Genomic DNA, 12,820 nt, shown 5'->3' with positions numbered 1-12,820 from the left:
TAGCAGTGCCAAAGGAAAGCTGTCCTCGATGAGGTGATTTCCTGAGGCACTTGGAACCCAAGCACTCCATCAGTGGGAACCTGAAGAGCTCTACAGTCGTGCAGGATTATTTTCCCGAGGGAGAAAACATCTCTGCACAGGGCTGGCAGCAGGAATAGAGAGAAGCGAGGAATGCAGGCACTGGCCTAAACGTTAGAAGAGTCTTCGTTACGATTTAGCCCTTGGAAAGCAGGCAAAGATGAGAACTGTGCCGGGCTGGGTGTGGAAAATAGGCTTTGTAAAAGCCAGGGGCCCTTCCCTTGGTGTTTCAGCCTGGCCAGAGAGAAAGCAGCTCTGGAGGTGTGATGTCCTGTGTGGTCACGGGGTACACGCAGAAAACTGCACCCAGAGATCAGGAGGCACTGCCACTCCGTGCCAGCTCCATAACATGTTGTTGTGATGTTATTGGTATAACATGTTCTTGTTATTCAGGCACTGATTTCTGATGCTTTCTCTGAGGTGCATGCATTTAAAAATTAAATAAAACTGAAGGGTTCCATTTTCTGTAAATGCAAGGGGAGGGAGTTTTATTTTTCCCTCTTAGTAGTAGCTTTTTGAGTGATTGTTTTAATTTAATTGTGTAATAAAAACGTAGTTGTTCTCTTACTGTGAAACCTACGGCTGTGTAATAAGGAACCTGCATTTACCTTGGTTGCAAGATGCTTGATTTGCAAAGAACGAGGCTGTGGTAGTGTGAAATTACTGCCCCAGCCTTTCTTGCAACCCAGTTTTTCTACCGCTAGCCCGGTGCTGGCGTGGCTGGGGCAGCAGCAGGGATCCCGTGCTCGAGCTCTGCTCTTTGTGCGAGCCCTAGGGCGCACCCTCAGCACGGGGCTTGCAGAAGCACACGGGTGGTTTTCTGCAGCGTGGGCTGGGTGAAGAAACCAGCTGCAGGGAGGGCAGTTTGCAGAAGCAAACCGTGCGGTGTGTGCGGGCAGGAGGATTTCTTGCTTCTAACTGGGAAATTGCTCAGTGCAGTATTGTTACAGTCTGGTCCTGGGGGCTCAGGGTGATGAGTGGAACGGGTAGAGGCAGAAAAAAGGATTCCTGTCTGCCTTAGAAAACAAATTAAGTCTAAATCTACACACATCTAAGTTGCTGTTTCTTAGGAAAATCATCTCAGGCTGCATGAGCCTGTTCCTTGCTGTTACGTGGTGCCTGTTGGGGACATAGAAGCGTACGGCTGTGGTGCTGCTGCTCCAAAACGGTGCAGAGGGCATTCTGCTAGCACCAGCATAACCTGTTCATGGTCCATAGATGCAGCTTTTTTGGAGCAGCATGTTAGAAATACTCAAGGGTAATGCTAATTTCTGGGAGATGTGCAAAGGATTTAGACTGCTGCAAATGCCTCCTGTCTCTCTGTTTAATATCTACTGCAGCATCAGCTCTCAGGGGTTTGAATTCCTTAAAAAGGAAGCAGCAGAAGGGAATCTTCTCTGTTTTTACCTCCACCCTTCCGCCCCCCCCCCCCCCCCCATTTACACAGCCCCCTCCCAGCCACCCTGCCCTGAATGAAGGCTTTTTAGGTGCTTTTTGACACCTGCTTGCTGTGTCACTTCAGGCTGAGGTGCCAACAAATTGCAAAGTGTCACCAGCTGTCAAGTACTAACCTCTTACACCTTCACCTTCGTCTCTTCGTTGCCTGGTTTCTAAAATGAAAAAAAAAAAAAAAAAAAAAAAAAAAAAGTGAAATGTTTTAGTTCAGAGACAGCAAGGCACAGCTTTGTGAAGAAATGCAGCAGTGGCACCGAGCTGGCGTTCTCTAGCACCCTGCCACCCTTCTGTTTCCTTGAAGGCTGTCAGCAGATAAAGCTTGTTTTGGGGGGAAAGCCACACAAGTGAGCAGTGCTGCACGTCCCCCCGGCTCTCAGCTCCAGGATCATCCCAAACTAAAGGGAGTTTTCCTGGGAGCAGCAGCAGCAGCAGCAGGGTCATCCTGCCAGCGCTGCTGGGGAATTAGTTTTTGCTCTCTGCAGTGACTTTTTGGCACGCTGCTGAAACTCCATTGGCAGCAGTTATTTCAGCAGCAGGCGAGTGGCACAGATCCCAAGTTTCTCTCCAGGTGGCTGCGATCTGCCTGCACACACCAGGAGGGTTTCTCTGGGCTTGCTTTCACCCTCTGGGCTTCTTCACTGCTGTTACAAATGTGCAGAGGGATGCAGAGAGACACGGGGCTCTGCCTTTAGCCAGCGTTTGTTAAATACACTGCTGCTTTGTGGCTCTAACCTGACTTAGATCAGCTCAGGATCCATCCCCCTGAACGATGCTCTTCCCTGTGTTAGCATCTATGTCATTATTTCAGGAAAATACAATGGTAAACCATTCATTTTAGCACAAAAGGGAGATGTCTGGATGTAAAAGTCCTCCTTGAGGGGTTTGTGCTGCCTGCTGCAGAAATTAATGCAGCTAATTGGCTGGGGTTTATCAGTGTTTCTTTGTGTATTCCTTCCTATTGCTGTGGGTAGTGGAGATTAGTGTTTTTATTAGTGTTTTTCGGGGTTAACAGGTGCTGAAAAATTGTACCTGTTAAACTGGTAAATGAATCTCACATCAGCTCTGGGCTGTAGGGTCAGTGAGGATGTGGTGAGGTTAATTCAGCAGCAGAGCCTGGCAGTGACCCACACTAACGAGCTGAGCCATGTAATGAAAGGGGTGCAGGTGCTGGGGGTGTCTGGGCCCTTCCCCACAGGAAAGCTAAATTGATTTCAGCTGGCATTAAACTGATTTCAATCCATTTGCTCCCACTGCTTGCTGAGGGTAAGTTAAAGACATTTCAGACATGAAATTCAGCTATGGGACTTCTGCCTTCCCAGAGACCTTGCATTACTGCCTGACCTGCACCAGCCTCTGGAGCTGGGCATTCAGTAGCTCAGCTGGCTGTAGCTCCAGCTGCCAATCAGAGTCATTTGGATTTGCAAGGCTCATGCTGAAGCACCTTTATCCTGTTTTGTCAAAGTGTTCTGGTACTTTTACCCCTCATACACTGATTTAAGGGTGGTAGGACCAATACAGTTTGGTAGGGTAAGTTTCCTCTTTGTATTCTGTCATCTTATAGTGTAGGATTTGATGCTTGTTTCTCAAGCTAAACCTACAGGTGAGGAAAATACAGAAATGAATTTTAAGAGTGGCCCTTTTGCACTCGCTGTGTCCTGGTTACTCGATAGCTATGTGAGGGGAAGAGCCAGAAAGCCCATTCTGCTGGAGGACCGGGCTCTGCTCCTTGGCCTGAGGCTGCAGGAACATCTGCAGGGGCTCGGGGTGCGACTTACTTTGGCACAGCACGATGGTGATGACCAGGGCAATGAGAAGCAGCAAGCAGGCGGCAGCCAGAGGAACCCAGATGAAAATCTCACAGAAGAAATTCAGCTCTTTCTCCTTGCTTGTCTCTGCAGGAATAAAAGAGAGACAAGAGAGAGGAAAGGTCCTGCAGGCACTCACAGCTGGGGTTACTGCCGGCCCTGGTGGAGCCACCTGGGGGCCCAGCAAGCAAAGGGACCCGTCTGGCTCTGAGCGAGGCTGACAGGAGCTGTAGGTGAGGAGAGGGAGCTTAGGGAGCCAAAAGGCTTCTCGTGTCTCCTGCTGAGGCTAAAACCAGTGCTAGCCCATAGGACTTGCCCTCTGTTTGGAGTGCCCAGCCATCAGGCAGGCTCATGCTTTGTAAGTCATCCCAGGTGGGGTGAAATCAGTGCTTGGAGTCCCTGAACCATGCAGTCCTCTAGGTTGGAAAAGACCCTCAGGATCACCAAGTCCAACCATCAGCCTGACACACCAAGTCCCAGCACCAAACCACGTCCCTTGGTGCCACATCCACAAATCTCTTTCACCCCCCCCCCCCCAGGGATGCAGCTCCCCGATTCTGACAGAGCTCAAAGGATCCCCGCCCATCCCAAAATGCCTGCAGTCACTACAGGCATCCAGCCGAGCTCTTCGGACCCACAGCAACCCCTGTGGCAGAGCCCCCCTCCTTCCCTCTGCCTCCCCTGGGTTACCTGCCTCGTGGCTCTGCAGGCAGACGTCCCTCTTGGTGACCTGGCTGCCCTGGGTGGTGGGGGACACGGTTGTGACGGGCGCCGCTGTCGTCGTGACTGTAAGTGACAGGGGATGAATGGAGCACACAGTGAGACAGAACGAAATAGCTCACCCCCAGCCCTGCTGGGGAACGGCTGCTCCTGTTGCCAGCTTGGGAGGTCTTTGTAGGGCCCGTTTTGGGACTGTGCTGCCCTGACGCATTGCCCTGGGGTGAGCTTGTGTTGCTGAGCTGCAGGCTGATAGCTGTGGGCTCCTCATTTCTTGCTTTCTGCCACCACTTCTCAATTTCTGAGCTCTTATCTTGCCTCATCTGTAGCTCTTAGGACACATGTCCTGACTGACCTGTTGTTTTTTTTTTTTTCTTTCCTCAGTCCAACCTCCAGCCTCGCCTGTGAGTTTCCATTTGAGGTGCTGTAAGTGCTCAGAGGTTGGAAGGACTTTTAGGGCTGAGGCGAACTGAGGAAGGAGGGGGTGGTTGTGGACTATTTTTACTCTCATCCCCTCAGTCACCAGTGGGATGGTGCAGTTGGGTCTGCTCGAGCACCTTCATCTTTGGGCAGGGACGAGCAAGCAGAGATGGTGAGCCGGGAGCCTCCAGCGGGAGGACCAGGGCTTTGGGCACAAGATGCCTTGGGCAAACCAGGAGGGAGATGGGGACTGAGGGCAATACAGCAAGAAAAGAGGCATGGGCAGGGGTGCTGGGTGTAAGTGAGGCAGGTGAGGATGTTGCTGACCTGGGAAGAAGGCGTGTAGGCCAGAGCTGAAGTACAGCACTTGGTTGTAGTTGACGGTGCAGAAATAGGTCCCCTCATCCTGAGCCTCGAAGGACATCACCTTCAGCCGATAGGATTTGCCAATCTTTGACGCCTCAAAACGTGAAGATGTCATCTGGTTCCCCTTAAAGGTTGTCTTGGGCAAGGTGGAAATATAGACGATGAAGTGAAGGGTCCCAGCTTTGTCCTGGCGGATCCAGGAGACGCCGCTGTCTACAGAACTCACACACTCCAGTTCCAGGGACTTTCCGCTCTGGGGGTGCGTGGTCTTGCTGTTGTAGAACTTGGCCGTCACCGTGATCCTCTGGCCCTGGGCTCCAGGGCAGCCTGCGGGGGGACAAGTCCATCATCGCCCTTCACAGCCTGCTCGGGAAGAGCGGCTTTGCTCCAGGCAAGCTTGGGGGCTACTCCTGGGGGTCTGTGGGCAGCCCCAGGGCTGGCACCCCTGTCCTGAAGGAGGACACAAAGGGAGGAGCACACCATCGGGCACGCTTGGGTGGCTTGGTTGAGTCCCTGGGGGACTCAGCATTCAGCCACCTGGGCTTTAAGACAGATGCTGCCCTTCAGAATAGCTTTCAGCTGCATTCTCAGGGGTGGTAACATTTCCCTGTTATTCTGAAGAGATTCCCTAATAACAACTGCTATTTATTTTTCCCCTTCCCCCTTTTATTTTTGCCATTCCCTGTCCCCTCCAGCAATGCCTGTCTGAGCGGGCTGTGTTCCCACTGCGTCACGCTGTAGTCACGCCGCTCCTGCTTTCCTTCCCTCCTCATTCACTGAGTAGCCCTGATCGTTTGTCTTTTGGGCTTGCTCTTCATTTTCCCCATTGATCATTTTCCCCAATTCCTTGGATTCGGTGAAAGGGGAACGCCTTAACCCCTTTTACTCGCTCCCCATGGAAAAGGTCGCCAAGAATCCCAGTCCCATACTCACAGAGCCCCAGGCTGAGCAGGAGGAGCAGCGCAGGAGATGCGTCCGTCATCCTCGGGGACGAGGCAGCGGAGCACAGATGATCTTTCTCGCTTGCCTTCGGAGGCTGTGCAGCTTTTTGAAGAGGATGTGATGTCACCAGGACCCTCTTAAGCGAAGAGCCGGTGTTCAGCATCTGAGGTGAAATGAAACAAGCAATGATTTCTGAAGAAATTCATTTCTGTTCCAGAACTTGGGCTCATTTGTCTTTATGGCATTTATTTCAATGGTGCCTTGAGGAGTTTGCTGTGGCAACTTCACTAGAGATTCAGACTCATAACTTGTGGGCTTGAAATAGGATCAGCCACCGCAGACTGCTGTCTCCGAGTTGTTTGGGGCACTCACATCAGGTCCAGCTCTGCAGAAAACGTGGGTGAGTGCCATGCCATAGACACAGGCCTTCACCTGTGTGTGCTCAAGCAGCCTGGTGTAGGTGGAAGAGCTTTTTTATTACAGATCGAACAAGACGCGGGATTGTTTTACAGCATATACCCATCTATCTATCATTATATAGATATACATACGTCGAAACCCATGCAGTGCTGACGTGTAGCTGAGTCCTTCAGCCCAATTATTCTCTGCAATTGTTCTTTGAAAAAGCTGCTTTGTGCAAGACAGGTGGTCGCTGATGTGAAACCCATCAAGAAAGCCCCGTGCCCAGTGGCATGCATTCTTTTTTTTTTTTTTTTTTTTTTTTTTTTTGAGCATTTTGTGGTTTTCAACTCCAACCGCAGGGACTTCCGTACTACCAAAAAAAAATTTACACATTTCAGCATTCAGGGCCCTTGGTTTTGCCTCCAGGTGACCACTTGGGCTTCCTGGTATTTGCACATAGACTAGCAACAGTTTCACCAGGCTGGTGGTGTTATTTGCTGTTATTTCCTGGACTTTGTACTTGTTTTATTTTTAATTATTATATCTCACAGGTAACCAGTGATAGGACTGGAGGGAATGGCCTGAAGTTGTGCCAGGGGAGGTTCAGGTTGAAAATGAGGAGACACTTCTGTCAGAAACAGCAGTCAGGCGTTGGGACAGGTTGCCCAGGGAGGTGGTGGCGTCACCATCCCTGGGGGTGTTCAAGGAAAAGTTGGGCCTGGTGCTTGGGGACATGGTTTGGTGGTGACATTGGTGGTCGGGGGGTGGTTGGACCAGATATCTTGAAGGTCTTTTCCAACCTTAATGATTCTATGATGATGGTGATGATTTTCCTTTATGTGGGAGGTGTATTTCTACTACTCCTTTGCAAAGAAAGCCCCCTGTTCCTGGGCATGCCAGGAATCAGGTGCTGTTGACTGATAAAATTGTTGTTCTGGCTGCTACTTAGACATGATGGTTATGAGAAAGTGAGCTAAATGGGTTAGGAACTGGGCTCATTTCACTGGGCCTCAAAGCTTTTTGATGAGTGAGGACAGCATGTATTAGGCCCACTAAGATCCATGAAACGTGCTTTGATGAGCTTTGTGTACATGTATATGAGCTTTGTATGTAAAATGTGCTTTGTATGACTTGTGATGTCAACATGAGATAGATTCTTTTTTCAAAAGAACAAAGGTTTTGTCAATTAAATAACATTACAAGGGTCTGAATCTTGAAATCCCATCAAGCAAACGTGAACATCAGGCCTGAGATAAAGAAATCTCTTAGGACTCTGGCCATCTCTGGATGTGACTTCTAAGTTATGCTGTTTGTGTAGGCCCTTCTGTTTTGGGGGACACTTTTCTCCTTAACCTCATTAAGTTATTCTCCTTTCTCCTTAAAGTTATTCTCCTTAACCTAAGGGGAATCCGTGCTGCCTTTATAATGGGATAAGATGCATTTGGGAGGTGCCTGGCTTCACTGCCTAATGGAGGAACCTAGGCCAGGAACTCCACTTCTCTACTTAAAAGTGTTATTTTATTACAGGTCAGTCCCAGATACCAAACAGGAGCCTGGTTTCCTCTCATAAAGACAGCTTAGGACCTTCAGCTTGGTCCTCGTGGCTGACGGACTGAGGTGGTTTCCGCATGAGGCCACCTCTTCCTGCATCGTGTTCAGGCCCTGGGCCCTGTGTCACCACCCAGAGGACTCCTTTTCCTCCTCGTATTTTTATTTGCTGAGGCTCTTTGTGACTCACCCCTACACAAAAGGTACCACCAGCCCTGCCTCTTCTGATGTTGCCAATTGTGCAGCACGGGATGAAGGCCGCAGTGCTGAGTAACAGGAAATCAGAGAATCACAGAACCATCTAGGTTGGAAGAGACCTCCAAGATCGCCTAGTCCACTCTCTGACCTAACACTAACAGTCCTCCACTAAACCATATCCCTAAGCTCTACATCTAAATGTCTTTTGAAGACCTCCAGGGATGGTGACTCCACCACTTCCCTGGGCAGCCCCTTCCAATGTCTAACAACCCTTTCAGTAAAGAAGTTCTTCCTAACATCCAACCTAAACCTCCCCTGGTGCAACTTAAGCCCATTCCCCCTCGTCCTGTCACCAGGCACGTGGGAGAACAGACCAACCCCCACCTCACTACAGCCTCCTTTAAGGTATCTGTAAAGAGCAATAAGGTCGCCCCTGAGCCTCCTTTTCTCCAGGCTGAACAAGCCCAGCTCCCTCAGCCGCTCCTCGTAGGACTTGTTCTCCAGGCCCCTCACCAGCTTCGTCGCCCTTCTCTGGACACACTCAAGTGCCTCCATGTCCTTCTTGTAGTGAGGGGCCCAAAACTGAACACAGTACTCGAGGTGCGGCCTCACCAGAGCTGAGTACAGGGGGACGATCACTTCCCGAGTCAGAGGCAGCCTGGAGTAAGGCAGAGGACACAGGCCAGCAGCTATGGATGGACACCCTAGAAACGAGGAGCGCTTCCCCAGCAGACATCCACGAGAAGCTGGGTGAGTTTCCATCACCGAAGAGCCCTCCAGCAGATAACAAGCTCTCCGAGGCACGGCTGAGCCCCCTGAACCAGCCCCTCCTGTGCAGTCCCATGACCAGGTCACTTTGCAGTTCAGGTCTCCGATCAAATCTATTTGGAAGGCAAAAAAAAATCAAACCACAGTTTTTGCACTAAAGCCATAATAACCAGACACAAAACACCACTGCAGGGGTGAGAGACGAAAGAGCCAAGAGCCAGCCCAGCCCCAGTGCAGCATCACGTTGTGAGGCACGTAGGTGCCTCCAGCAAAGCTGGTTAGGAGCAACCTGGCTGGATTTGGGGCTGAGAGCAGTACCTTTTTAAAGACAAGTAGAAGCAGTAAATTTGTTCAGCTCTTAAGCGTTACCTGGCAGGGAGTAGCTCAAAGCTTCATCAGAAGCCGATGGGCTAAAGGCAAACAACACGGGTTAGCAGTCAAAAGACTAAGAGGTGATTTATGATTTAAACAGAACCTCAACTAACGAAGGAAAAAAGATACAAGGTGGTCACTGCAAACCCTAAGAAGCTGAGGGATGCATCAGATGCCCCCACAACACAAAGCCTCCTGAATTTGTTGCTGTTGTTAGACACCTGCTGCTTCCTCAGCCAGCGCTTCATTTACTCCAAAATATTTTCTGAGTGATTTTTCTGAGCCAGTTCCAGGCCCTTCACCCATCCAAGCCTTATTCACTGCTACAGCGAAGGCAGCTCAGCCCAGCCCAGCCTCCCTGCACTAAAACTGTGGTGTGCAAGTGCCTGGCAGCTGCCCCGTGGGAACCAAACACCTTCAGCATTCAGAACAGAAAAGCACGATAAGGTAAAAGAAACAGTGACCAATAGCTCCAGGGAGAACTGTAAAGAGACAGTGAAATATGAGCCTCCTGTAACCGGGTGTCTTCCTTCTAATTAATTTGAAATAAAACCCATTTGATGTGCAGGGTCAGCACGACCTATGCACCACTGGATGGACATCCTAGGCTCTGTTAAATAAATGCAATGTTATTTTTGTTCTAGGAAAGCATTTACATTTTTGCTTGTGCTCCACGTTCTTGGAAATCTCTTTAAATAATTCAGAAACCCTGGAAAACACTGGAATTTAGGGAAAAAAAATGAATAACTGTATGTGTTTAGTTTTTCCCCCCTCTGCAGCAAACGTCTCGTGGATGATGCTGAAGCAAATCTGAGAAGCTATTTGCAGCTTCCCCCACCTCCTCGATACTTTGATCAAAGAAAACCTGCTCACTTGACCCTATCAAGAAGAAACCAACAGCAGTAGCACCAAGTGTGAAAATAAACATGAGGGAGAGAAAAGGGAGGAGAAGAGTGGCTGTTTCCAAGCCTGAGTTCACCTAAGCTGTGCTCACGCCAGTCCCGGTCACAGCACCCCGCAGCTTCAGGGCCGGGTCTTCGTTCCAGTTTTCCATGAAACTGTGCTGTTCAGCTACATTCAGAATAACCCCCAAATTGTAAAAAAATCCTATTTGTAAAGTAGAATATGCACTGGGCCAGCCTAGCAGGGCTTCTGTATTTGGAGGATACAGACAGAGCTGTCCTTCCCCACAGCCTGCATTGATATTCTGCTATCCCAACAGCGTGCAATGAAGAAAGAAAACATACAAAGGTATGGATGAAGCAGGGTGTTACCCCGTAACTTAACCTACAAGCTGAAAATTGTGGAGAGAGCAAAAGTTTAGCTTTGAAAGGCTGCTGGCAAGGAATGACAGAAAGGGATCTGAATTCCTCCTTTCCCTACCCCATTACTTTTACCGCAGGTATTTTAGCCTTCGTGACTTCCCCTCTTCCTTCACTGATTGTGCACCTGTCCTTGAAGGTGCACCCACCACACAGATTTCATGCTCCGAGTTGATTTTAGTTTCCTGCCGTTTCCTTGCTTCTGAGGATTTCCCTGCTTAATGAGGATTCTGCTAGTTCTTGTGTTAAAAACCGCTGCAATTAATTTTGACACGTAAACATCAGTTCCTGCATAGGAGCCCAGCAAGATTTGTTAGTTTACAGCAGGCTAAGAGTCCAGTTTCCATATTTCTCTATAGGACTGCTAATTTAATGCAAACATGAAGTCATACCGAGTGTCACCTCACACATATTTTTTAGCTTTTCTCTTGCACATATATATTAAGGCTTGAATTAAATTTAGAGTAGTAATCCAACACTATGGTACAGTTCTCCTTATTATAGATCATCTCTACCGCTCTCTCCTCTTTTCTTCTATCCTCAAAGCATTTTTCCCTACACTGCATTCTGCTGTTACAAAAGGAAGATCACAAGAGTGGCGATGGGTTATAGGACATAACATTTTCAGAGAGACAAATCAACCTCTGCAGTGGCAAGCGCAGAAAAGCAAACAGTATTTTTGCAGCAGGCAAACAAACCTTGCAAGCAAAATCTAACCCAAACGTACTCTGTTAAATCTGGTGCGTTGGCTCCGAGTAGTCATAACTAACTTCAACCTTAAACGTTAGCAGCACCCTGTAAAATGCTAGAAGGAAAGGATGAAAGCTCCAGGAAGGAGACAGATCTAAGCAAACAGGGATCAGAAGCTCTCAATCATTAGTTTTAACGCATGGCTTTTGCTGCAGCTTCTAGACCGGTTAATCAATCTGACTTACAGACAGAAGGCTGAGATCAATGCAGTATTGCAGAAGCAAAACACGCTGATTCTTGGCAGGCATGGCCGGTTGTTCAGCCATGTCCACTTGCAATTTATAGTGCCAAAGTCCCCGCAGGAAAAGACTTTCCTAATTGAAAAATACTTCACAGAGCAGATCATCGACAGCGCTGAACGGGAGGTAAAGGCACGAGCTTTGTCACAGTGACACGGTCACGTTACCCTGAAAGTGTTCAATAGGTTTTAAGAACCATTTAAGGTCAAACAGTCCATACTACTTTCACTCCCCAGTATCTGTTTTTAAGGTTTGATCGTGTGTGCTGACACAAATCAGACTTCAAACCCACCAAGAAATGGGAAATCTGCAGTGATACGTCAAGACAGGTACCGAAGTTGGAAGAGTCTATTAAAAGACATAAAACTAACACTACGACCAACCCACCACTATGGAAGTTGTTTATAAACGCCCACGACAGAGCACCTAGAAGCTAAGCCTTTTAGAGAACTGCAGTCAGAAAAATCTTGACTTAAAGCCCATCTGCATCACTGGTGAGCTTGGTACCACAGAGCTGTGCTCCAACAATCTGCAAAGGAGGGTGGAAAGCAGCACTGCAGCAGCTGCACGGTGACCTGGACGCAGACCTCGCTGTGACAGATGAATACTGTCCCTCTGGCTATGTGTTTTTCATGAGACTGCTGCAATTAAGTTAAGGATTAAGTTAACAGCTTGAGAATATGGTATGAGAGTGTAATAGGGACAGAGCCCAGATACCACTGCAGCACTTCAAACTTTAAAGGTTTTTAAAATTAAATACTCTGCTATGGATGTTTCCAAGCTGCAGCAGAGAAAGTGTACACACATCAGCTAACTGTATTTTAAGTAAGAAAACCTCCTGTTATTATTTCCTTTTCCCTGTGCAAGCACTTTCTCTGGTTACCAGAAGCAAATACTGGATAGCTGTACCAACCAAAATGCAGGCAGAGTTTCAAAAACACCCAGCACAGCATCCCATTACTGTACGCACACGAGCATTCTGTGTTAAGCTGCTAGCATCATCTGTTGGTGGAGTTTCAGAACTGCAGGCAATTATTAAGTAAGCGTGGAGACGGCGAGAATTGCAACGATCTGGTGATAACAGCCAAGTTGGTGGTGAATTAGCTACCTATCTCTAATTGGTGCTTTTTTAAAGGGAGAACAGAATCACTGTATTAAAAATGTTCTAATATGTAAGTTGAATTTTTACCAACGTGCCCTGTCATGAGTCTACTGGTTTTGTACACTAAGAATTGCACTAGAGGCATTATCAACACAAACCTCAGCTCACACTAATGCCAAAAAACTACCAGTGTGACAGAAGAGAAAGGGAGATGAAGCACTTACGCTTGTTTTTCTTTCGTTTAAGTAGTCCAGGTGTCATTTCATTTAAATTCAAAGCATGAGGCAAATCCACTCCAAAGAAAAGACTAGAAGCACATTCAGCAAGACTAGGAAA

At 48.4% G+C, this 12,820-nt stretch overlaps 1 protein-coding gene across 1 annotated transcript; it reads right to left on the bottom strand.

Annotated features, from left to right (window-relative positions):
• Window positions 1–1,660: 1,660 nt before the first annotated feature.
• On the bottom strand, window positions 1,661–5,823 carry LOC116488901 (T-cell surface glycoprotein CD8 alpha chain-like). The gene is made up of 5 exons (XM_032186891.1): window positions 5,775–5,823; window positions 4,803–5,168; window positions 4,029–4,124; window positions 3,317–3,425; window positions 1,661–1,688 (listed from the first exon to the last, which is right to left on the bottom strand). The coding sequence occupies exons 1-5, from the start codon at window positions 5,821–5,823 to the stop codon at window positions 1,661–1,663; spliced, it is 648 nt and encodes a 215-aa protein (XP_032042782.1).
• Window positions 5,824–12,820: the final 6,997 nt, after the last annotated feature.

Source organism: Aythya fuligula, chromosome 4 (genome assembly GCF_009819795.1).
Source record: "Aythya fuligula isolate bAytFul2 chromosome 4, bAytFul2.pri, whole genome shotgun sequence".
Taxonomy (NCBI): domain Eukaryota; kingdom Metazoa; phylum Chordata; class Aves; order Anseriformes; family Anatidae; genus Aythya; species Aythya fuligula.
The sequence above is the reverse complement of the archived record's forward strand: the minus strand, read 5'-3'. Positions and strand labels throughout refer to the sequence as shown.

Coding starts and splice junctions, on each gene's coding strand:
- LOC116488901 (XM_032186891.1), bottom strand. CDS start 5,823: ATGACGGACGCATCTCCTGCGCTGCTCCTCCTGCTCAGCCTGGGGCTC. Junction 4,125..4,802: donor CCTACACGCCTTCTTCCCAG/GTCAGCAACATC, acceptor TGTCACTTACAG/TCACGACGACAGCGGCGCCC. Junction 1,689..3,316: donor CTGGTCATCACCATCGTGCT/GTGCCAAAGTAA, acceptor TTTTCATTTTAG/AAACCAGGCAACGAAGAGAC.